We start from the raw sequence: 25,660 nt of genomic DNA on the forward strand, positions 1-25,660 counted from the left end.
GAGGTTTTCATTTGGCTCACCCTCGTAAATAAACTTCTAAAGAAATTAATTAATTTTCCATGTATTTAATTATCTGATTATTTTCCAGCGGGTGGTTTCACATTGTATTGACATCATTACATCTTTTTGTCAAGTTAAATTCGCTTTTTAATTTATCATATATTTTATTTATAGACTCTGGAACGGATGTTCAATAAGTACGTTCTTTATATGAAATAGAACACATGGGTATCTTTCAGAGAATTCTTTGTCCTGTCAATCAATCTTCCGTTTCACGTTATATTGTACGACGTTGTCCCGTCGTACGTGTATCGATTTTGTCTTTCCCTTTTGCGACATTACGTCCCAAGAGTAATATCGCCTCAAAAGACAATTGCAATTAGCAAAGTTGGAAAATATGGCGTCTGCGTGAGTGTGTATAAAATATTTATATGCTGGGAGTACTTTAGTGTAAATATTTCGCGAATAGTGAATGTCATCCTCGGTTGCTGAGCATGTGTAATGAATAGTTGTGTTAAGTGTACTTAAAAGTAACGAATGGGTTATAGAGGCTGACTACACACACGAAAATGTATGAAATGTCCCCGAAAGCGAGGGACCGAGAGATAAGCGAAAGCTCACCCTTGGGATTTGTATACTAAGTGTGTTAAAATTAATTCTAACATAGCGAGTGATACAATATTTTTCGCATTTAATCATCGAGAGAGACAAGGGAAGACTTCGTCAGGTTCAGATTTAATAATCGTGGCCAAAATCAATATTGACTTTGGTCTCGGTAATCATTTGTATAGGACTATTATTATAAGAATGTACCTATGAATTAGGGGCAGTTTCAAGTCGATCACTTTAAACAAACTTATGAATTAATTTGATTTATTTTATATGCTAGACTCTGATTTAATTTAAGTACACTCAAACATATTAAAGTCTAAAAAAACTAATAACATCTATACATTATAATACATTCATAATCACAATTTTTATAGAACTCTTTAGATATATTACAAAGTATGACAAGTGATTCAATATTTCGAGGATGAAGTATACATAAAAAGCTGGTAACGGTATGTTTTGTAAATACATATAAATTATGATATATAAAGAAAAATGTAATTGCCTCTATCAGGCGGTAGAGTGGAAATGAATCTTTGCTGGCGAGTCAAGTTGTATTATTGTCGGCTGTGATGTTTGTGAAGCACCTAGGATTTGTTGTGTGTGTTCTCAAATTGTAGTCTTTTTGCTTCTGTGTTCTTCCGTCTTCCATCTTGTGATAGAGTGACACATATTTTATGAGACAGCTTTGATGAATAGCAGATGAGGATGTTTGCGGGCCAATCGCATTACTTCTTAAAAGATAATCGATCCAGATGGCCTTTCTGGCGTTAAAATTTGTTGTGTTCTTACGTACAATTTTTTTGGATAAAATCTTTTTTATCGTATAGTAGGTATGTTATATTACAAACTACAATTTTTAGTTTTTAACTAAAAAGTTGCTAATGTTAAACAAATATATATCATAGACATAGAACAAATTTTTGTTCCGTATTCTTTTGAATGTGTCAAACGTCAATCATGGTGCCTTTGTGGATGACTTTGTGGGCCAAAAGTGGTCTACAACCTTTTTGCATGATTCAAATTTGTACTTTTATATTTATTAGTTAATATGCTAATTGTTATTGTTATAATAAAAGAAAGTAAGACAGATTCAGCACTCATTCGAAAACCTTTGATAATTTTAAGATAAAGTTTATCGTTAGCTTTGGGGAGAAAAATTCATTATTGATTTATATTCCATAACGTGTAAGTAAAATCCCCAAGGGCTGTTTCTGGTTTTATATTTTTGGACGAAAAAAAATATATTTTGAGCCTCGCTAATCTGCCTGCTCGCACTTATATGTATGTATATACATATGTATGTATGTGTTTTCGAAGCGTGTGCAAACATTTTTTATAATGAATAAAATTTATTAATTCACATTTTATGTGTGTATTTTTGTTAAAAAATATTACAAACGAAAAAAAAAAATATACATAAAAATAAAATATTTTGTAAAAACACAGCTTAATTTAATATATTTTTGATATAATGAGTTATTTTATATACATATATACATAATATCGTTTTGATGAGAAACACTATACATGTTCGACATTTATGTGTTTTTGATATCAAATTACAAGTTTTATATTTGTATGATCTTAAGGCTCTATAGTACTATAAAATAATAAGGTGGTAAACAATGTTTCTAAAATATTAAATTTATTTTTCCTTAGTTCAAATAGTATGTAGAAATATTATAATAACTGTCCGTTTCTTAAACAAATAATTAGATTTTTCTGTTATCTGAAACTAAAAAATATCAATCCATAGTAATGTAAAATTACTATCAAATATTTATTTTAATACATATATTTTTGCCTTAAGTGTTAATTATGATCTATTTATCGATGTTTATTATGTCTTAATGTTTAAACACATAAAGTTCTTAATTAAATATTAAGAATAACAGTCAGTTTTACGCAATGAAACTTAAAACAAATTAAGGAAAATTCTGTTTTCCCCTACGTATTTTTTATTTTATTTTACATATATGTAGTTATTAAAATGTCGCATTTTTATCAAATATAATTGTTTTCTAAACACTTTACTGAAATTAAAAAAAATAATTTGTAATATATGTTGTTAACACATATTTTAAACAAATTATACATCAGAGTTTCTAAAAAATACCTATAGTAAGCATGTGATTAATATGAAGTATTTTATAAAAAAAGTTTAAAAAAAATGGTTATTTGCTATTAATTATCACACAAAGGTTAAGCTAGTCCATCAAAACGCTAATGTTATTTCAATCAGTTCTCATTTCACAATAATACATTACATCTAAAAAGATTATTCTTCTAGTTATTATTGCAAGTTTTTAAAATGTTGTGAAGCACATTCATAATCACAATTAAATAATATTTATAGATTTCGATAAAACAAACAACTTTTTCATAATTGGGTTAAAACTGGCGAGGTATCATCTCGAAACGCTCTTTGGTAGTATCGCGGAAATAAGATTCGCCGGCTTGGAAGAAGCGAATGGGTCACGGACGAAATGAACGACTTTTGATAATGGCGGAAGGTGAAAAGATGAAGAATATGATGGTGACAAAAAAAAAGAAAACGATGGAAAAAGCAGTTGCTGTATTTTTTATGCCGATCCATATACGCCTTTAAATAACGAAAATTTAGATATTTATTTTAATAGCTCTAGCAGCAATTTAAAGAGAGTGAGACTCTCACTCCTACTCCCACTTCCACAGAACGCTTATAAACTAGCAAATCAGTTAATCTTTCAATAATTTAATAATATTTATCTATAACGGGTCATTATTATTCTGAAAAATATAATTACTGAACTATGTCGTTCTGTTTGTCCGTTAACATTAAATATAATATAATGTATATAGGTACTTGAATACAAAAATATAATAGACAGAAACGGACTTAAAATACTCAAAACACAAACGTTCTACACTTAATTTGGGCAATAAATTTTAAAAGAATCCTAGTTGCAGCATGCAGTAGGGATGGCTGGCGAAGTGAAAACAAAAGCAGGTATTGCACACATGAAATTTATTGTTACAAAAGATTTGCCGCCCGTATTTTATAAAATATTTTTTTTATAATTAATGAAAGTCATTTAATTAAAATATTTAATATATCGAAATAATAGTTGCCGGAGTATCAATATACATGGTGAATGGTGCGAGTGGTATCCGGATTATTTTTTCGGTCACTTAATTAAAAAAGAATAATAATGTCAATATCGATAATACCGGTATTGACTGTTTTTTCTCTTGGTAATACCAGTATTATAGCAATACCTAGTGTTCAACCTAACTCAACTCGTGTAGTCAAACGGTAATCTTAATTATATCCACATCTGTAGTTTGAAATGCATTTTTAACAAAAAAATTCCCTCTCTACATCTCCCGAGTCTGCTAGTTAAATTATTAACATCATCGGTTCCATGAACAGAATATTTTTTAATGCTAGTTTCTTATGCACTTTTGCCTTTTTGGTAGTAAAAAAATATTATATTATAAACATGTTATTATTTTTCTAAGATCAAAAAAAAATAAACAGAAGAGCTTTTTCAACAACTATAATATCTTCTATCGTGGAGCTAGCAACGGTAAGAGAGAAAATGTTTTATTACAAAGCGAAGAAAACAGAATAAATGTATGTTCCAACTATTACATTGTTGTATCTAATCGACAACTGTTCGGATTCTTTCAGTCGACTTTTATAGGTCTTTGTTTAAAACGTTTCACGACATCTGCACAGGTATCACTAGAAAAATAATCAATGAACCAATGTACACCTTACAAATCAACGAATTCATAACTTATACTTGCAAAATTTAACTACTTGAAATTATTAATTAAATGCATAGTTTACCACTTAAAGGTAGTGTATTTGTGAGCTACTTTTAAACGGTTTTTGACGCAGCTGCGACAAGTCAGTTTGGAAATATATAAATTCGGATGTCCATCGATCGATAGTTTCACAGGTACACATGAAAAAATCAGCAGGCCCTAATTTTATTCCAGCTGGTATGCTTAAAAAATACAAGAACTTATAGGATATTAGCAGGCCTGCCAAGAGAAGGGGTAGGGGCGAAGGGAGTGATGGCACGATTTTATTGCTTTTGATATAGACTGGAAATTCACTATATGGCAACACTGAGCAGCAAAGAAAACACGACTAATTATCAAGTAAATATTACGAGTAGAAATTTTTAATAATTTTAAATGCCTAATTAAAATATTTCGCATAACATATGATTTAAGAAAATACGTTGCAACGTCGGGTAATTTTTATATTTATTTGTAGCATAGAAGGGGATATATTACACGTTCACGTTTAAAACATACCTGGTTTATTTGCAATTCTTAAAATCTAACGTATATGTGCATTAAATCGGAAGCAATGATAGTTTTTATGTAATATAAAAAGAAAAACTCACTTTCGGCCTCGGAGCCCGGCGACGGGAATTCAAAATTTGAAGATTTCATTACGTAGATTGTTTTATGATTGTTTATCTAATTTAATCAATGTATTCTTCTTAACCTAAAAACATGCATGTATTTAATTTTCATAGTTATAACACACCTAGTTAATTTGCAATCCGATTATAAAAGGAAAAACTCACTTTTCCGCCTTGGAACTCGTCGCCGGGTATTCTAAATTTGGAGATTTCATTACGAAGATTGTTTTTTGATTGTTTATCTAGTTTAATCAATGTATTGTTCTAATCCTCAACACATTATGTATATATTTAATTTTCATGGTAAAAACATACCTAGTTAATTTTCAATCCGATTATTTATATTCAGTCAAATGACGAATTATTGAAAATTATTGTCGCGTAGCAAACTTTTGTTATTAAATAATAATTATTTAAAACTGTTGTCACGGTACTGTCGGCCATCTTGTTTTATATTTGAATGCTTATTTTTCATTGGTCGAAACAACAGAACGCATTACCGGTGCCTCGGAAAGCAACGAAGCAAATTCAATTTTTTTTATTATTTATTATTATAATTAAATATATTTGCTTTGTTTACGTGTATAACGGTGTATAATAATACACCGTTCATACAAAGCGATACGATTTACAGAGTAGAGAATTGATCGGAGAATATTTCATTTAAAGTTATACGCGTCCGGAAGCCACGGCGGAAGCGGCTTAGAACAATTATATGTAAGATTATATTATATATAATATATACAAAGATATGATGTTGATTTTTTCAGGACCAGCCAAAATGCTGAAAATCCTAATTCATAAGTATGCTTAAGTCTATATCAAAGTATTCTTGATTAATTAACAGTAAGATTTTCGTGTATTTAATTTATTTTTTATGACTTTTTATTTAATATATTCGATACTTTATTTATTTATTGTGATCTGTAGCATAGAATCTGCCATGTTTTTATAATTTTGCAAAGAAAAATTTCAGTATTGGTAATGAAGTAGACGTCATTTATATCATCGGCAATATGTTCATTATGAACAACACAAATAATCTAAATAAATTGCCACATTAGGAATTACTTAGGGTCTTAATGTCGATTTTTTCTGTTTATTAATATTATTAATAAAGTAATTTGTAATGGAAAAGTTATTCTTATTGCCGATGACCTTAAGGTATTCCATTAAAAAGATTTAATTAAAGATGTAAATCAACTTTTCAACCTCAAGATTCACATCTTGAGGTCTAATTGTGCAACGAGAATGTAATGGCATTACGGTGATTTTTGTCTTCCGGTGATATATTGTTTTCCGTGACCGTTTCGTTACAAAGAAACATTTATTTATTGCACTGGAGAATCCTTGTGTGTTATTTATGGGAGATCCATCTTTTCTAGTATTATCATTTTTCGTCACATATTTTAACACGAGTTTCAAGAATAGAACCCCCACAGGTAAAACATAATCAGTCTAAATTCAACACCTTTGCTGAACATTTACCAAAAATATTCACTTCAAATGAATCAGTACCAGACGCAGAATCTCTTAAAGAAGTAATACCTCAAAGAATTTAATACAAAATACCGTTTAGAAAATGAATAAAAATAAATCGATTTAAAAAGAGCTCTAGGACAGAATTTGATCACGGGTGTGTATTTAAAGAGTTACTAAAATACACTAATAAAAACACGTCAGAAGAAATAGAAAAACTTGATAAAAATTAAACAAAAAACAAAAAAACTAATCGCATCTAGAGGGAATATAAATACTATCCATTTTTATTTCCCAAAAAATTTTTACAAGTATGTTGAAATATGATTTCCACAAGTCGCGTCGACAAGTGTACTTAGGAAAGCATTTTTTCAAGCTGCTGGTATGAAATATATACAATCCAGAGATCGAGTCGTCTTGTTTTCGCAGTATCCTTTTTATAAAAATTCTCAGGCCCTATTTTTTTTCAAGTCCCGAGCTGTCTAATAATCTTAATGATATCCAAATATTATATGTATAAGCACAGTTATAAGATATTACTGTTTCATTAAATGCAATATTTCATTAATAACGATGTCATATATTTAATTTTATTATTATTAGTACAGTATTTGTAGTAAATCGCTGAAACTTGTTCTTACGCAAATAGAGTCGTTATGATGCAAGTGTTGAAGAAAAACTTGCGTGCAAATTTGAAAGGAAGTCCTCCGGGACTTTCGGCTATAGGACTGTTTAGGACATCGGGTGGCCCAGCAGGTGAGGGTGTCACCTGGAGGGGCGCATGCCCGTGCGGCTCCCGGAGGCTCCGCGGTCTCAGTGCCTAGTCAGTGGCCCCAGTGGCCCCGGCGCCGGTTAGACGTCGCGACGCCACTATCCGCCAGTTTGTGTTCGCCCGCGCGAACTTTCGCCACGTGACGGGAAAAATCTTGTCACTATTAATATATTAGTGATGTCGAAAAACTATAAGGACTGTATTAAAGTAGTCGACATGTTGATTGATTTAATTATGAATTGTTAATAAAAAAAAATGATGAATTGTATCGTTTTAAAATTGTACACTGTTGAATAGTAGTACATAGTTTGTTGATTTTGTGAAAAACTTTGAGCACATAAAATAGCTCTTTTCGAAGTCGGCTCGACTGCCGAATATGAAAAAAAATAAATTGTGGTAAGTAAATGGATATTATATATGATACAAATAATTTCGACAAACTTAGATAATAGTTATATATTCAGATCCTAAACTAATGCATTTTAAATAAGTCTGAATAACCTGGTAATTTTACTATTTATAGGATGAGGTTTTTCATGAAAGCTTCTTTAGTTTATAACAATATTCACAATAATTGCAATATGAACAAGTGATTTATATGATTATGAGTATAAAACTTTATTTTATTTATTATTTTTTTATTATAACTCTGCTGCGGGATTTTAACTGACGAAAGTATTATTTATTTTACTCAGTCATGTATATATATATTTAATTTAAAATATTGACTTTATTTATATTATATATAAGGCTTTAAACGTATATAACTTGTTCAAATAGCTATTATAATTCTTCGTAAACTATAAAAAATAACTTGAGTGAGTTTGATTTTATTATAATATTGAAATAATTGAGTTGGGATATATAAAAATAATTATTTCATAAACAAACATGATATTTATATATGTATATATATTTTTATATCTGGGTTTAAATTTAAAAGTTACTTTTATATGTCTACATAATAAATATAAAATAATCAAAAATGCTTATAAAATATTTTTTTTATTTATTATAAAATAGACTTAATCACATTTTCTTAGATATCTATATATAGAAAATAAAATCTTTTCTAAGGCAAATTATACTTTCCTAACAGAATTCTAAGAAATAGAATTTAAAAATATATAAAAGCTTTTCAAGGGATTAAGAACGAAACCTATATATTTTAAATATTAGCAATGAAATGAGTTATATACATACATGTGCTGTTATATATATTATAGTAAATAGACGCATAGTTTCACTCCTAATTTCAATAAAAATTTAATATATAATTTTATTGGTAATAATTTAAAAATATAGTAAAATATATTTTTAATTTATTGAGAAAGATTTACACATTTAAATGCGTACTAACGAAAAGCACAATAATTAAGAAAAGTTTATTTTATGATTCGTAAAAATATTTTTATTTTATTAGTAATAGTAAAATTTATTTTATATTTATTAAGAATAGTTTAAAGCTGTATGTTTTTAATATGTGCTAATGATAAGCTTAATAATTAAGAAAAGTGCGAATATGATAAAAAAAATCTGATTCTTAACGACAAAGTATCATAAATTTATAAATATTTTTGAAGTATTCTAAAATAATCTTATTTGTATTACAAAATAGACTTTCAGGAGCTATATACAAAATATCTTCTATGAAATTAATGTATGGTTTCTGACAAATATAATTTATAATTTTATTAGTATAATGAAATTTATTTTATATTTTTTCAGAATGGTTTTGAACTATATTTTTTTAATGTGTGCTATCAGAAAGTCTAATAATTTAATAACAGTTGATTCTAACCGATAAGGTATAGTGAATCTATAAATATTTTTTAATTCTTCAAGAATCTCATTTATGTTAATGAAAAAAAAAGCTTTTCAAATGATTTATAAAATCTATATATTTTCCAATTCTATTAAAAAAAATATATTTTTATTATAATTAATCTAGGAATATAGTAAAATTTATTTTATGTTTCTTTAGAAGGGTTAGAAACGGCATAATTTTAATGTGTACTATCAGAAAATCTACTTATTAAGAAAAGTGTTCATATGATGAAATATATGAACACTTTTCGATCCTAAAACGACAAAGTATACTAATTTTATAAATATTTTTAAAATATTCTTACAAAATTATGATTTTATTACAGAATAGTTTTTCAAGAGATTTGGAACATAATTTACATATTTCATGTAAAAACAATATAATATTTTAATCTAACACAACAATTCTTTAATATTTGTACTAAAAATTACATAATTTTATTGGAAATAATCTATCAGTATAGTAAAACTTATTTAATGTTTTTCCAGAATGCTTAAATGTGTATTTTGTAATAGTGTGATATTGTAAAACTTAATAATTAAGAAAAGTGGTTATAGGATGATATAAAAAATAAAAGCAAACTAAATCACTCATAAATGGGCGAAGTAGCAAACATTTTTATGTGTTTTATTAATAAAGTTATAATGCTTCTCATTGGATGTGCATAAAGCATAATATCTATGTCAGTAAAATATTAGTGTCAAGCTTAATTGTGTTTCAAATATGCAATATTTATGTATAAAAATAATTAGTTATTTGATATTATATTAAATAATTAAATATGTATAATATACATAAGCAATTGACAAAATATGTTAAAAGATACTAATCTCTAGTATTTTTAATAAAATTATATTATAAAACTTCTCTAGAAACAATAAATAGAAAATTTTATGTTTATAACATATATGTATTTTCTTTAACTTTAACCTTTGGTGTTTTTTTATATTATTTCTCTTTGAACAAAATTATATAATATATCTAATTATCTTAGAAGTGTTTTTATGTAAAAAGTAAATACTGAGTAGCAATCGATTAAACATTAATAATTGATAACTTGTTGTTTGATTACCTATACATAAAAAAATGCAAACTGATTAAATATAAATAAACACAGAAAATCACTTCTGTAATAATTATCGAATTGTGTGTATCACATACATCCAATTTGATATCTTTGTCATACATGCAGTAATCAAATACTTTTTAAATTAAAATCATAACCTAATTATTAACCGGCAAACCCATTTCCACGGTTCGAAACTCAATTTTCATGATCGCGTTAATATTGCGTGTGTTGTGTAAAACACGCCACGTATTTTATTATAAGGTTCTAAAATTCAATTATATTCTAAAGTTTGCATTCAAATTATAACTATATAGTGGGTGAAAATAAATTGGAAAACCACGTAAGCCGTTCTCCTAGCATTAAATCAAGGGACCCGATAATTGGACTTAATGGAATCTGGGGTTTAGTTATCTATTTCAAGTGCACGACGGAAGCGGCGAATTTTGTGAATTTCCCCCGTTTTTCTCATTGAAAATATGTAGTAGTCAGGAATGTGCTTAGGGAGTGTGAGTGTCTGGAAATAATGACGATAAATCGAGACACGTTGGAGGAAAGAGGACGCACCAAGAGAGTTTGGAACTCAAACAAGGTAAAAATTAAGTTTGGCCGGCAGAGGCATTACGAAACGGCTTTCGCATTTTCCGACTCGGTCCGTGAAATATTGAGAAACTTTACCAATTTTAAGGTTGCGGGGCCCAACGTCTGAATGTATAATGAGTGATATGAACAATCGCAAAGAAATTTATATGATATAGAACACATTTTATCGAAAGAAATCTTTAAATAGAATTTTATACTAAAATGATTTTCGTATTTTCTTCTTATTTTGTGAAGAAATTAGTTTTTAAAAAGATAAAAATAAATAAATATGTACTTCTAAAACTATATAATAAAAGCAAATCATATGATTGTTAATCATATATAGTAATAATATAAATTTGGGGTATAACATATTTAAAACAATACAGTAAAATAAATGTAGAAAACAATTAAATATTATTAATAGGTACTAGATAATAATTATTATCAAACTAGGTCTTGCATAGTGATATCTCTTGTTTGTGAGCTATTCTGTGATTTATAGTTTAATATCAGTAAATTAATCAAAACATACATGTATCTATTAAGCAATTGGTTTATGTTATAGTACAAGGGCTCCCAACTATTTGAGGTTGGAAGACACTTTTTATCTTAATTTTTATGGTGATCGACTTCTTTTAACAATTTTTGTTATTGCTCTTTATTTTAGTTTTTCAGAGTTAAAAATGTTTATTTATAAAGGCAAACCATCTAACAAATTTCCTAATTTTTTATGAATGTAAGCTAGGCAAAAAATAAAAATCCTTTTGTTAAGACAAATATTTATTATTTATATAAAATTGTTGAGATAAAGGTAGGCTACCTATATAGATAGATTCAGTACTTTCCATATGTCACAAGTATTTAATGGTGTCAACGTAACGTTATTTTGCAATTCAATCAACTGTAATTCGGAATTCCTCAGATTCATTGGATAAATTATTGCTAGGCCTTGGATATTATTTTTATTCATATTAAAAGGTGATGATAAGATACTGCAAATTTTATTAAGCTCATTAAAATCAGTGAAACCAATATTTTTTCTAGTACAATTATATAATCATTGTAATTATAAAAATATCCTTTTACATTTATTTCAACTTTCAAATTAAAAAAATAAGTGAAGTCCTTTGTTTGTTGTTTTTATTTCCATAGTGATAATTTTATTATAAACGAATTGACTGTTATAATATCGGTGATAGTTTTTGATTTTCATTTTAGTGCAGAATTAATCTCGTTTTGTGTTAGGTTGGTTAAAAATATTAGTTTTAAAAGCCATTCCTTGTTTTGAAGATAGGTCCTTGCTCGTAATTAAAAATGTTCTTATTTCATACAATAACTCTTGAAATCTGTCAAGAAAATATCAACCACCTTAATTCATTGTAAATTAGCAAATCTTTGTAATGTGTCTCAATTTTAAATTTTTTTCCCTGAATCGAATTGCATATAATAAAATTAATTATTTTAATTGGATTTTAATTTAACTATCAAAACATCATACAAATCTATTAATTTTGCGCATAAAACTTGTGAGTGAATTATACAGTGATTTTAATATTTTTCCTGCACAATACAAGAAAACCATTTAAGCCTACGATCATCAAAAGTGCACCACCTGTCGTAATAAAAACAAGTTTTTGTGCAGGTAATTTTTTATATATTCTGAAGCTTTTAAAAACATTATAAACATATTTTTCTTCGGTTGTTCCTTTATAGAAATTATTTTTAATTGTTCTTTTTTGCAATGGAATCAGGAAATCGGGAAATTAAAATAATATTTCAATTTTTACAAATGAATAATCTAAGAAAATAAATCAGGATATTATTAAAACAAATTGACGCGGCAAAAAACTGCTGGCGATTAATTGTTGGCAGTTAATTGCGAGGGATAAATTTCCAATGACTCAAAAATATTTTATAAAAAAATATTATAGTAATTCTATTTTTTTTTAATATTTGAATATATCATATAATATATCGTTATTTAGGGGCACGGTAACCGCGCTATTAATAATAGGAATTTTATAAATTAAAAAAATAGCATTGTATATATCATCATAAAGTTTGTTAGCCACCCTGATCCGTTTCAAAATAGCGACTGTTAAAAAAAAAATAAAAATATTTGGCGTATAAAAATGTGTTTTTTTATGACTAATTTTCGATTTTTTAATAGCCGCAAAATTGATAAAATATGTTGTATAAGGGTAACTAAAAAACTAAGCTGAGATATTTACAAGATCTACTTTTTAAAAAAGTTTGATGACGTTCTGATCAAAACTAAGGCATTTATTGTGGCAAAAATCACGAATATAGTAGTCTTATTTCATATAATAAAAATATGGGGAAGAATGACGAAATAGACATGATGCTTTTTAATGTAAATTGTATTAAAAAAACAGTAAAGACACGTTTTAATTGTTTTTTATATACGATTTTTTATTATAAATTATAAATTATAAAAAGCGTTCAGGTTCAGGAAAATATCCAGACGTTTAGTATTGTTTATATTTTCTGGGTAATAAATACATAATATTATAGCAAATTGTGGCAGCTCTTATTTTGGTAGTGTGTATGGATACGTGTGCGTATGTGAGTCTATATTCACATGTGTTAATAGCTCTATTGCATACACCGGATAATTTAAACATTAATGCTTTTATTCGCTTCATATTATATTTAACATTACCTTATATAAACTACAATAAAATAAGTTTTAAATATAATATATAAACTACAGAAGTTTAACTACGTGTTATTTATTGCGTGCACCACTGCCACTACGAGTTCAACCCTTATGGGTGGGCACCCAGCTTGTGACGGCCGGGTGATCGTATGTAGCACTAAGTATGTTATTGAAAATGTATTAGTGTTTTTACCGAGCGCTCATGAGACGTGCTCTCGGTGGCTGGTATGCATTGCATATCATTCTCGTACCACCACCACGTACCAGCACCAGCTATACGGGGGGTGTTTATGCTGCCTCAGTCGCAGCCTCAGCCCTCGGACCCCTGGAGGGATCGAGCCCTTTGGCCCGCTTGCGTTACTCTGCTACACTTTGTTCGTCCTAGGTAGTGCCTCGCGTTCTACCTCAGGCGGCAAGCCAGAGAGGGCACTTTCCATCAATGATTTAGGTTTTAACCCAAAAACTTTTGTTCTTTCACACTGAAGGATGTCGTGCCTCCAGCGCGTGGTGGACTGGCGCCAATTTATATAAGCTACAATAAAACTACATATACTAAAATAAAGTAGGTTGTAAATATTATAATCAGGAGCGTATGGTAAAATACATTCCCTTGCGCTCGCTCGCGTGATAAGTGAGTGAGAAGAAGTAAGCGTGCGGAACGCGTGTAACGCAGGCCCTTATCTTTCACTCACTCTCGTCACTTAGCACGCGAGCGAGCGAAAGCAAATGTATCTCACCGTACGCGCCTGATTTATAACACTGAATTGTAAAAACAACGTTGAAAGTAGCGTATTAGTTTTCTTGAAAAATTTATTATTTGTATAAATTTTCTATTTAAATAGTTTCGCCAGACATATATTTTTAATTTGATTTGTGAAAAACGGGGCCGTGATGTCAAAATTGCGGAGTCGTAGCATTTTAGGCGAAGTAAAAGTAAAAAATCTATCTACTTGAACATTCTTTTGATTCTGAAACATGAACATGTTTCACAATTCTGGAAATGCATTATGTGTGATAATTTTTTGCTAGAAATGTCATTACAATGTTTTTTGTTTAATAAAAACAACTATAAATTAAACAACTATTTTAAAAATCACTGCATTGTAATTTTTATCGTTTAATATCTCTATCGTAAATCTTTTAATTTATTTTTTTATAATTCGAAAAATAGTTTGCAAGCAATTTTATATGCTGGCAAAAAACATTTGAGTCAAAGGTCATAATTAGTAAATTTTAAAACGATTTGGTAAAAAATAAATGTAGCTTAATAGACTTTTTAAATATTATTAAAAAAAAAATGTTATTAAAGATATTTTATTTAGTTTCATACTTTTTATTTTTCTTATTATTTTATATTAACATTTTTATTTTAAAAACCTTTTTTTTAGAAACAATGCATTTGTTATTAATAAATAAATAATCCAGTAATTAAAATATATATGTTATAAATAGTTGTGATGCAAAATCACTAAGCGTTTCTAAATAGCACATATTCATTTACGAAAGAGTCTTTTCTTATAAAACCACTATAACTAACGTGAACGTATGTGTTTAATAAAATGGGGAAAGTTAATAAGAGTTTTCAATTATCCTCTTTCATTGTGTAATAAGATGGATTTTCCAATTATCCCACGAAATACAAACACATTTACATACACATACATACACTTACGGTTTGGTTTGTATAAGTCGGCCAAAATGCAGACTATTGAAAAATTAGCAAACTTTTCACTCGGGACCCTCGAAAATTTAATTCGAGGCAGATTCTTAGAAAGAAGTTTTCGTATTTGGAGATGTTTGGCCGTTTGAGCTTAAACAGTGTTTGCAGAGTTTGAATTGAAAATATTTTAATTAACGTATAAGGGCGAACATAAAACATGCATATTAAATAAGTACTTTAAAAGCAGGAAAGATTTTTAAATTAAAAATGTATAGATGTGGTAAATATGCTGCTCACGAGCGTATTTGTAATGATGAAGCATTGTTTGGATGCTAATAATCATCAGAGGCTTTCCTATTTCACGCTTGGAATGGAATACACTACACAGTAACCTACTTTCACAATATTACACACGAGCGTATTTACAGGGTTGGAAATTTAGCCACGTGTTTATGTTGTGCTTGTGTATTGGAATGAGTTTATATACATAACACACTTTGAGTACATATCAATGCTTACCTGTGTTTATCGCTTGATTGGATTTTAACAGTTCTAATGAATACAGTATCTGTTTTTAATCGATTCTTGTAATGTGAAATAAATATGTAGAAGTGGCTCTGTAAAACAAACGTCTCAATATAGACTGACTTTTGTATTTGTTTACCGTAAATAAAACTGAACATATACAGCAATACAATTTAAATGAAGTATTAGCCTATATGGATTACTTGATACTATTGTATATAGATTGTAATCAAATGAGAAACGTGTCACCAAGTCGAAACACTAAAATCAAATTGACTTTCCAAGCAATCTAATTTTTTTAATTAATATTGCTTTATTTAAATAATTAACCTTATTTCAGCAAATCAAGTAATTATATTCGACAATGATTTTTTTATTCATATTGATGTTATATATATATACTACCTCTCAAGGTATTACGATTTATTAATAACATTAGATACTAACTTTAAAGCTCATTAAGTGTATGAGATTAAAAGCTAACTTTATGCATGGGTTTAGTCACCGTCACCATTAAATTCGGGCTATTATGTGGTGGGAGTATGGGAAATATTGCGTTATACTGTTCTATTTAGCATAATAAAAGTGACACTTTAGACTGCTACTAACATTAAAAATATATAATATATGCCATCTGATTTTAGTATCGTTTAACGTAGCTTTCTCTCAGAATTTATTGTAAATTTTGTATGAGTTTATATGATTTATTTATTATATTATTTTGGTAATAAGGTCATATTATAAGCACAGTGTTTTGTATAGTACATGGATGCATAACAAAACATCACAAAAGTTAATGCACTAGTGAAAAGATTCACATATCACAGGTGAATAAATCACAACCATATTAAAGCGCAACATAGTTCGTTTGTGTCAGTTTTCGTATGAGCTTCTCTCTCCATTATTTATCTTAATGTAACGAGGGCAAAATATGTTTCTTGTCATAGTGATAAAATCAAGAAGTGGAGATATATATTGGTCTAATATAGACCGAGGCACTCATTTTATGACATTGTACGAAATCAATGCGTGATATAATTATTATATATATACATATTATAATATAATTATTATATATATATAACTGGAGTACCTCAAGGATCCAATTTGGGTCCATTGTTGTTTTTATTGTTCATTAATGACATAGAAACAGCAATAGAGCATTCAGATTTTTTATTATATGCAGATGACTTGAAAATTTACAAGAAAATGCATTCGATTTCTGATTCCCTCGACCTACAGGAGGATCTCAACTCTATATGGAAATGGGCTTGCTATAACCAATTGCCTTTCAGTGTAAAGAAATGTCACACAATTTCATTTTCAAGGTCATTAACGCCGGCAAAATATTCATACCATCTAGGCGGATATTTTCTGGAAAGGTTTTCTTCAACTAAGGATTTAGGAGTGACTTTCGAAGAACGTTGGAAATTTAGCCAGCACATTGCAGAGACTCATAGTAAATCCTTAAAAATGCTCGGTTTTATCTTGAGAAATGCGCGTTACTTCAGGAATACTTTAGTATTGCGCTCTTTATGATACTATAGTCTGCAGCATACTAGAAACTAGCTCCATCATTTGGATCCCAGGCGTAATGAATCAATGTAATGAATTGAAGCTGGAAAAAGTACAACGTAAATTTCTTCGATATTTATACTTGAAGGAATACGGGTATTATCCGTTCTTGTTTCCCAGTGCTTTTATTTTGGGAGCCCTGGGATACGTTTCTTTGTCGACTCGCAGAAGTGTTTATGTAAATAAACACTTCTGGAAATTGCTCAAGGGCATCGTAGACAATCCTTCAGTGCTCGAGCAGCTTCAAATGTGGGCTCCTGAAGGTGGTTATAGTTCTCGGTCGCGTCCACTATTCTTGCCTGTTAAGTCTAGAACTGGAGCACTTGCCAACTCTTCTCTGGCCAAGGCTATTTATCTGCTCAATTCTGTCCATAGAAATATTGACATTTTCTCTTGCACATATGGAGTTTTGGTTCAGTTCGTATGGGACAATGCACACCTGTTGAGGTGATTTGTGTCTGTTGTTTTGTCTTGTTTATATTTGTATGTATTATGATGTATTAGTACTTTTGACTATCGTGACGCATTGGGTTTGCCTGTCAGGTCACGATGGTTATAATTTTATCACAAAAACTAAAGTATTAACCATTTATTGAATTGCCTTTCAAGTTGTCACAATTAAAAAGTAAACCATAATAAATTCACAAAATAAGCCAATCAAAGAATAAATCACCTGCAAAAATTTTTAAAATCCGCGCGTTATATTTTTATATATTTTTTAAATTAAAGTGTCAATATCGAAACGTTGGTTGACATTTTAACGATGTATTTTCTAATTAATTTTATCGAATATTTTATGTCAATTAAACTCGTTTCCAATTTATTTTATGCGTACTTAATTTATTATTGATTTTTAAAAATAAACCTCTTGAAAGGCTATATACTGAATTATATTTGTAAAGATAAAGAAAACGAGATTTTATAAAATCTGGCAAACAACCGGTCTGTAATATGTACGTAGACGCATTGGGCTCGATATAAGTCTTTATGTATATGTAGCAGGCGCGTACGACCTTTCGCTCGTCCGCGTGTTAAGTGACGAGAGTGAATAAGAACAAATGGGCGTGCGGAACGCATGTAACGAACGCCCTTATCTCTCACTCACACTCGTCACTTAGCACGCGAGCGAGCGAAAGGAAATGTATTTCACTGTACGCGCCTGATAGGCAGTTATCATTAGTCGGTGTAGAGGATCTGCTACAGTACTCCATCGTTTCAGAACTTCCTACTTCAATCCTGCACTTTATGAAGTGATAAACATACATTATCATTTACACAATTAATAATATTAGGTTTTATTCATTTATTTACAGGAAAACAATGGTGCTCCTTTTAGCTTATTTTTTTAGTCGTGTAACTATCTTTTAGTTGTTAATATGTGCCGTATATGCTATGTATATGATACTAAATTTACAAACGGTATGATATGTACATTTATTAGTTTTAAGAGCAATTAATAATAGTATTATAATATGTAGCGAAAACGAGAACGTTCGACATTTTATTAAGATCGCACGCCACGCAAAGAGTGATCTGAAATAAAAGATTTTATTTACTTCAGATCCGCTTGCTTTAGCGCAAATTTGTGGAAACATATTTTAATTTTTATACACTGTTTCTCATATCTCAAAGATTACCATTTCTCAAAATAGAAAAAGTTAATTAAAAATCATTGAAATATATCTTATATACAGTATATATTTTTGTATGTAAAAAGAGTAAGGAGCTGGAAATTATTATATAGGATGGTGCTTATAAATTTTGGATAAGCACCAGAATTGTTTTTGTTTTTTTAATATTTAGTATTAAAACTATCTTTTGTGCAAATCTTTATTAATATGTATGTTAAAAAGTGTGTGTATGGTTACGTATGTATATAAGCGTAAGTTTAAGTTTATGTATTTTATATGTATGTATGTGAAATATTAAATAAAACTTGTTATAACTATTATATAAAATACTTGTTCAGACAAGGCAGATTTGCTGGATCAGTATTTCTGAAAAGAGTGAATGAGTGAATAAAATTCAACATCCGATTCGTGTCATTAAAATAAACTGATTCGAGTAATTCGATTTTTTAATGTGAGAACCGATTCGGCAAACCGGCCATATGTGAACGGGCGGTTTTTCTCGAGTATGTGTGAGCAACAAATCAAACATCAATTTCATTTGTGTCATATTTTTTTTTTATTATTAACCACACTTTCTGTGTGTTCTATTTTCAGACCTCGCGGGTCAACCGCCGGACCTTAGCCGTGCAGAAAATCGCCAACGATGGCGCAGAACGTCACCTATCCGACGTCGCTCCCCGAGGAGCAGCCACCCGTGCCCCTACACCGCCATAAACCCGGCCTCGCCTACCCTCGCGGTTCACAGCCCCACGATGGGATCAGAGTGACCGTTCGTCCGGAAATGCTACGCCGACAGCTACTGGAGCGGGGAGTCGATAATTATCGCCCCTCGTCAAACGTACAGCCCAATTCCTCCTGGCAGAGCACAATCAATACCACCCTGGTCAGGTCTTCCACTGTCGACAACTACAACGCGACGAGCCCCTTCAACGCCACCGAAACGCCTATCGACAAGAGGTACTTCCAAATCGGCGTCACGGACTCCATGGTAGACGAAAATGGATCCTACATCCAAAACTCCACCTTAGCCTCCAACACGAATGATTCTAAGAATGGATTTTTGATGCTCGTCGAAGACTTCAGCGATTACTTCTATAATAACTTCAACACCAACTTGACCTTTGGAGAGAATTCTTCGTTGATAAGGAGCGACATATTCGAATACACGAATTGTAGCCTAAACGGTTCGTTTGTGAACGGGTCTCAAGGTTGCGACGGGTTGGGTGGTGTCAAAAGTGCCGTCGAGTATAATTACTGGGCGTTGATCTTAGTGCTTTTTCCGTTTCTAACCCTCTTCGGCAATGTGCTGGTGATCCTCAGTGTGTACAGGGAAAGGACCTTGCAGACGGTCACCAACTACTTCATAGTCAGCTTGGCGTTGGCAGATCTGCTGGTGGCTGTGGTAGTCATGCCGTTTGCTGTTTATGTTCTGGTAAGTCTTTTATTATTTATTACAATCATCTGTCGTAGGATGACGCGGTTTATCGTCGGATTAATAACTGGCTACTGTTAGTAAATTAGTTATGCTATATTTATGATAATTATACTGATAGTCATATAGCTCATCCCTATATGGATTAAATAAGTTTAAATAACTTTTTTAATATGCTATTATTTTAAAAAGTGCGTGACATTACATAAGTATAAATAGAAATTAAATTTTTATTTAACAATATTAATATTAATTTAACCGATTTTCGTTGTGCACAAAAGATATATTCTAGTGTCACCAAAACGTAATTTTTGTAACATTGTTTTTATTCATCTTATTTTTTAACAGTGTTAAAGCAAAAAAATAGGTGTAAAAATAATTAGAATGTTTTTTGGACCTTGCTATTTTATAACTGTGTTAAAATAAATTCATGCGTTGTATTGTATCAATATTTTTGGGATACAGTTTCTGAGGAAATTAATTCAGTTTAAAAATATTTAGTGTAAGTTCCTTGTTCTTTTGTAAGTACAGTGGCGTGCTAAGCGGGAGCGTGTACTCGGGGGCTGAAAATATTCACACAATTTTTTGCAATGCGTACGTACGAATCAAGCGCGCGTGATATGATATCCTTAATTTGATTCACACACACATAAAGGGATGGGTGCGAGTGAGAAAAAAGATCATTCTCTTATCTTAGTGTTATCAAACGTTGCATATTTACGGGACTAAATCGGGTATGAATCGCAGATAGGGCTCACAAGGAGCGTATTCTCCGGGGGTCTATTGTACTTTGTTAAAAAATCTAAATCTAAAGAGACGTGACATTGAAAATACGATATATCTAATAGTGCTGGTATTTAAATCATAAAAAATAAATGTTTAAATTAAGTGCACTTAACAGTGTAAATTTATTATTATCTATTTTCATAGTATCTAGTGATCATTTATTTTTTTTTAATTATATAAAAAAATATAATTATTTAATCGAAATTAGGCATATTTTATTTTTATCTACTTGATTTATTATTTTTGAGGAATAAATATTTAAACTATTTTTTAGTGAATTTTAATTGGCTTCCGTAATTATTTTATTACTTTAGAATAATGCATTAAAAAGGACGAAATTGTACTTGATTTTATTTAATATATGGAATTATTGGTTAATGATATATTAATTGATCCAATGTGGTTGCGTAGGTAGGTCCTTCTTCAAAAAAGTCGTCGATATTTGTTTTTAGCCGCATGTTTTAGAGGTGTTAGTCCAAGTATCGAGCAAGTAAACTGTATGTCCACTCCGTGCATTGGAAGGGATTGTAAGAATGCGGGCGTACTTTTCGACGGTCCATTGCTAAGTTCGCGGGCACCCTTCGCATGATTTCAGACGCGCGTGGCCGTCGTTTGACTCGTGTTATGTATGAATCGCTAATGTATTTACCCTACATAATATTTAGTCTACGTTTTGTTTAAATATTAGTAAAAATTAAGTTTGATCTAAAGCATGTAATCCTTTTTTTTTAGAAAGCACTTTTAAATATGTTTGTATATTTAATTAGAATGATACAATTAGTTTGTGATTATTTTTGTCTAAAAATCACTTTAATTTACATAAAAGAGTTAAGTCTATTTTCTTTCTGCATGTTTGTGATTATTTTATTAACTGGTTGTCTGAAAAATAAATAATATCAAATATTAATCGAAAAAAGTTTTTAAGTACATTTTATTACAGGTACTCCTTATTTAACGACCGGGTTTTGTTTTTACGACTGCGAGGAGCTTAATCATTTTTTGTTTATTACGAATTATGATGAAGAAATCGTATTACATAGCATACAATTGTGTACAAAATAATTAAAAATTACAAAAAAGAACACATTTACTGTGTTCTTTTTTGTATTTATTCTTTTTATTACTTTTCCAATTGCTGCTGCGCTTTGAACTCTATTATATTATCGTTAGTTAGCTCTCTCTCAGCATATTCCACTAACTTTTCAATATCTTTTACTTCAACATCTAAACTAAGCACATTACCTATTTTCACAATTTTTTGATGTATGACAAAAAGTTTTTTGACTTCGTCAAAACATTTGAAATTATTTACGAAACGTTTTAAGTTTTTTTTTCTATATGTCTTGCATACACTTTTTTGTCACTCTCTCTAAGTGAAGTCTATCTAGTATTATAAGGTGCACAATAAAGTACATAATATAAAGTTGCGAACGCTTTGAGTAGTGAATAGTGACCGACTTCAGGAATGAGAATCAATTGAACATATTAAGTAAATTTGCGTTTACGCTTTGTTTTATTCTTAAATGTCGTCAATTCATAAAGAGCCCAGTAAGGTGCATCTCCCAGCAGTCGTTAAACAAGTAGTTTGTTAAGCTAGGAATACTTGTATTATTGTGATGTTTATTATTTAAGAAAAAATAATAATATTGCATTATCGATGTTTTTAAAAATATTTTTAATATAGTTAAGAAATACAAGATTTAGTAGAATATACGTATGTGTCAAGAAAATTAGTGTGCGATAGATATTTAATGTAATTTAACGTAAATTAAGCGTTATAAGCTGGCGCTGAGTAAAGGTGAATAACAAAACTTTTTTGTATTAAGTAGAATCTGCTTTTGCAATTCTGCGATAGATAATTCCTAGTACTTAGCAGTGATAAATTGTCGTAGACATCAAATAAATAATTCAAGTCAATTATTCGATAATTAAACATACCACATTTGTCACTGATCGCTTTGTAATTCAACGTTTTGTTGAGTAGAAATTGTATCGGTTTAATCGTTTATTTGGGCAAAGCGTATACATAATACAATTAAATTGGTGAAGGCTTAAAATTATCACGAAAGGCCAGATTATACAAAACAATCGCCGAATATCATTGACTATATCCGATTTTAACTAATTTGAACTTGTCACGTTTCGAAACATGCCAGACTCAGCAAAATTTCCTGCGTTCTGATCCTCTTTGACTATAATTGATTTTGCTGAAATGCAAAATATTCTAAACGGATTAGTATGTGCTTGACAGCAAATTCTATTTATTGTGTATCGGTGTTTCTAAAACATTAAAGTCATAAAAACGGTGATTTTTGTATTATTCATTCGCGGTCCACGTTAAAATCTTTATACCCTTTTACGCACACACTCTTTTATAATGTAAAATAATAATAATAAAAAGCATATAAAATAAGTAAATAATAAAAACTTAATTTTAAGGTGTATAAACACGTATGTATATCTAGTATTTTTTTTTAAATTTAATTAAAAATTATATTCCGTTTTTTTTATGAAATATATTTACATAAAAAAAATTCCAACAGAGCGTTAAAAATCCCAGCAATGCTTTTTTCATTGTTTGTATGCGATTTTAGATTAAATTGTTTTGGACTACTCGTGCATCAGTATTAGTATAGCTGCTATACTAATACTATAGCATATGAGTAGCGATGTATTAGTACCGGTCTGGAATATCAATACATCAGATAACGATGCGTGTTTCGATAATAAAAAAATAAATTATAATCGCTTTGACGTGAGATGTTATTGCAATCGCCATTAGATAATGTATCTTGTAATATTAATATCGCATAAATGTACATATTTTATTAGGATGGAATATGTAAAAAATCGTTGAATATATAATACGAGCTAAAATATCGACTAAATATAGATAGCGAAGTAATATTGAAAGAAGCTCAAATATGCTCTGAACAGAATAGAATATTGCATCCTTTGAAGTTATTTATTTTCATTTCAGTTAAAGTTAAGACGTTGAGATATGTGTGTAGTATATATCGTACTTACATAATGTATGTATGTAAGAGGTTTAAAATTTCATATGCTTCAGTGAAGTATTTTAGATGATAGATGATTGATCTTGAATTGGATTTTTATATTGTATCTTTAAAAGTATTTTTTTTCATGAATAAATTATCTACTCTTAACCGTTTATGATAATAATATTTACATTGCACTAGATTCACTTAAGATTATCAACTAAAAATGGTTTATATTTGCAATTGGAATTTAAGGAATACGTTAAATTATAAAAAGTACAATTTTTTAAATTAAAGTATATTTTTTTAAAGTTGCTCATTTAGTAATAATTTAGTAACATAGTGCAAATAATAAGTTATGATTTATACATATTATCGTATTTATTTTTCTCCCATCTTCGAGGAATCTTGAGTGTATTACACAAGCCATTGTGCGGAAATGCGGATGCCATAAAATTAAGTAAAAGCCCTTGTAAGTAATGCAAATATGCTCTAGAAATAGAACTCAAAGTAAGGGTATATTGATTTAGATGATAAATGTTATTTACTCGCTTAAAAGAGCAAGGATTTGCTTTTGATATTTTTTTATCAATTTATCTTAAGCCTTAATTGAAACGATTAAAATATTCGATTTTAATTACCGGATTTAAAGAAGTTTCCAGGCTTCCGCTAATTCCTGAAAGTAGATCGCAATCTCTAAGCTTGAAAACGAGACTTTGAAAATATCAGGAGGAAAAAACGAGTTCTTTTTATGTTTCCAATTATTATTTATAAGCCTAGTAAGAGTAACGTTGTAAAAGGCTTATAAAATAAACTTGCATTACGGCTAAAAGTTAACTAAAAATGTACGAATATAAAAGGCAAATTTAACACCCAAATCGCGATTTCTCATACCTCCACTCAAATTTTACGAATGGTGATTGAAGCAATGAATTTGCTCTGTATTTTTTGAGGTAGCCCTTAATGATATTTTTATTCGTCTTAAGGTGAAACGCCCTATTAAGATTTTAGGCGACTTGTTGTGTAAAAGTAGCAGTTACAAAGTAAGCATAAGAGGCTATGAATTCAAAATTGACATTTACAACTAATATGTAAAACGTATTTTAAAATATATTGTTATGTATATGATACTGTATAGCTTTTAGGTGATAATAAAGTAAATAAGAAGCAAAGCATAACAAAAATACTGTACCTTATTTGCGTTAGCACAATCAGTTCGAGAGCTATCCATTTCATCATTATTCATAATTGAGAAAGAGATGGCAAATTTGGGTTTACGACCCTATTATTAGCTCTAAAGTACAAGATACAGATATACGTTATATATACATAATTAATCCGATTGATTGATAAATATGAAAAATAGAGTAATAATTTTAATGTATATAATTTTTATATCCGTATAGTGTGCTTTAGAGCTAATAGTAGAGGCGTAAACTCAAACTTGCCATTTCTTTCTCAATAATGATGAAATGTATACCTCTCGAACTGACTGTGTTAACGCAAATAAGGTATGTATCTTTCGAGTTTTCGACCAAGTGTCACATATTTTATAATATTAGGTCGAGATAGCTCTGTCGAATCGCAGATAATTATGTTTGCG

General features: G+C 29.6%; 1 protein-coding gene across 1 annotated transcript in view; it reads left to right on the top strand.

Moving 5' to 3' along the window:
- The first annotated feature begins 7,505 nt into the window (after window positions 1-7,505).
- Dop2R (dopamine D2-like receptor) overlaps window positions 7,506-25,660 on the top strand; it is a 398,237-nt gene continuing 380,082 nt past the window's right edge. The window contains exons 1-2 of the mRNA XM_088205250.1: window positions 7,506-7,686; window positions 19,435-20,272. Coding sequence (XP_088061376.1) covers window positions 19,484-20,272 — 789 coding nt within the window. The 5' untranslated portion in view covers window positions 7,506-7,686; window positions 19,435-19,483. The remainder of the gene's footprint in view (window positions 7,687-19,434; window positions 20,273-25,660) is intronic.

This window comes from Plectrocnemia conspersa, unplaced genomic scaffold, assembly GCF_051122295.1.
Source record: "Plectrocnemia conspersa isolate PC_06_02 unplaced genomic scaffold, ASM5112229v1 ptg000002l, whole genome shotgun sequence".
NCBI lineage: Eukaryota > Metazoa > Arthropoda > Insecta > Trichoptera > Polycentropodidae > Plectrocnemia > Plectrocnemia conspersa.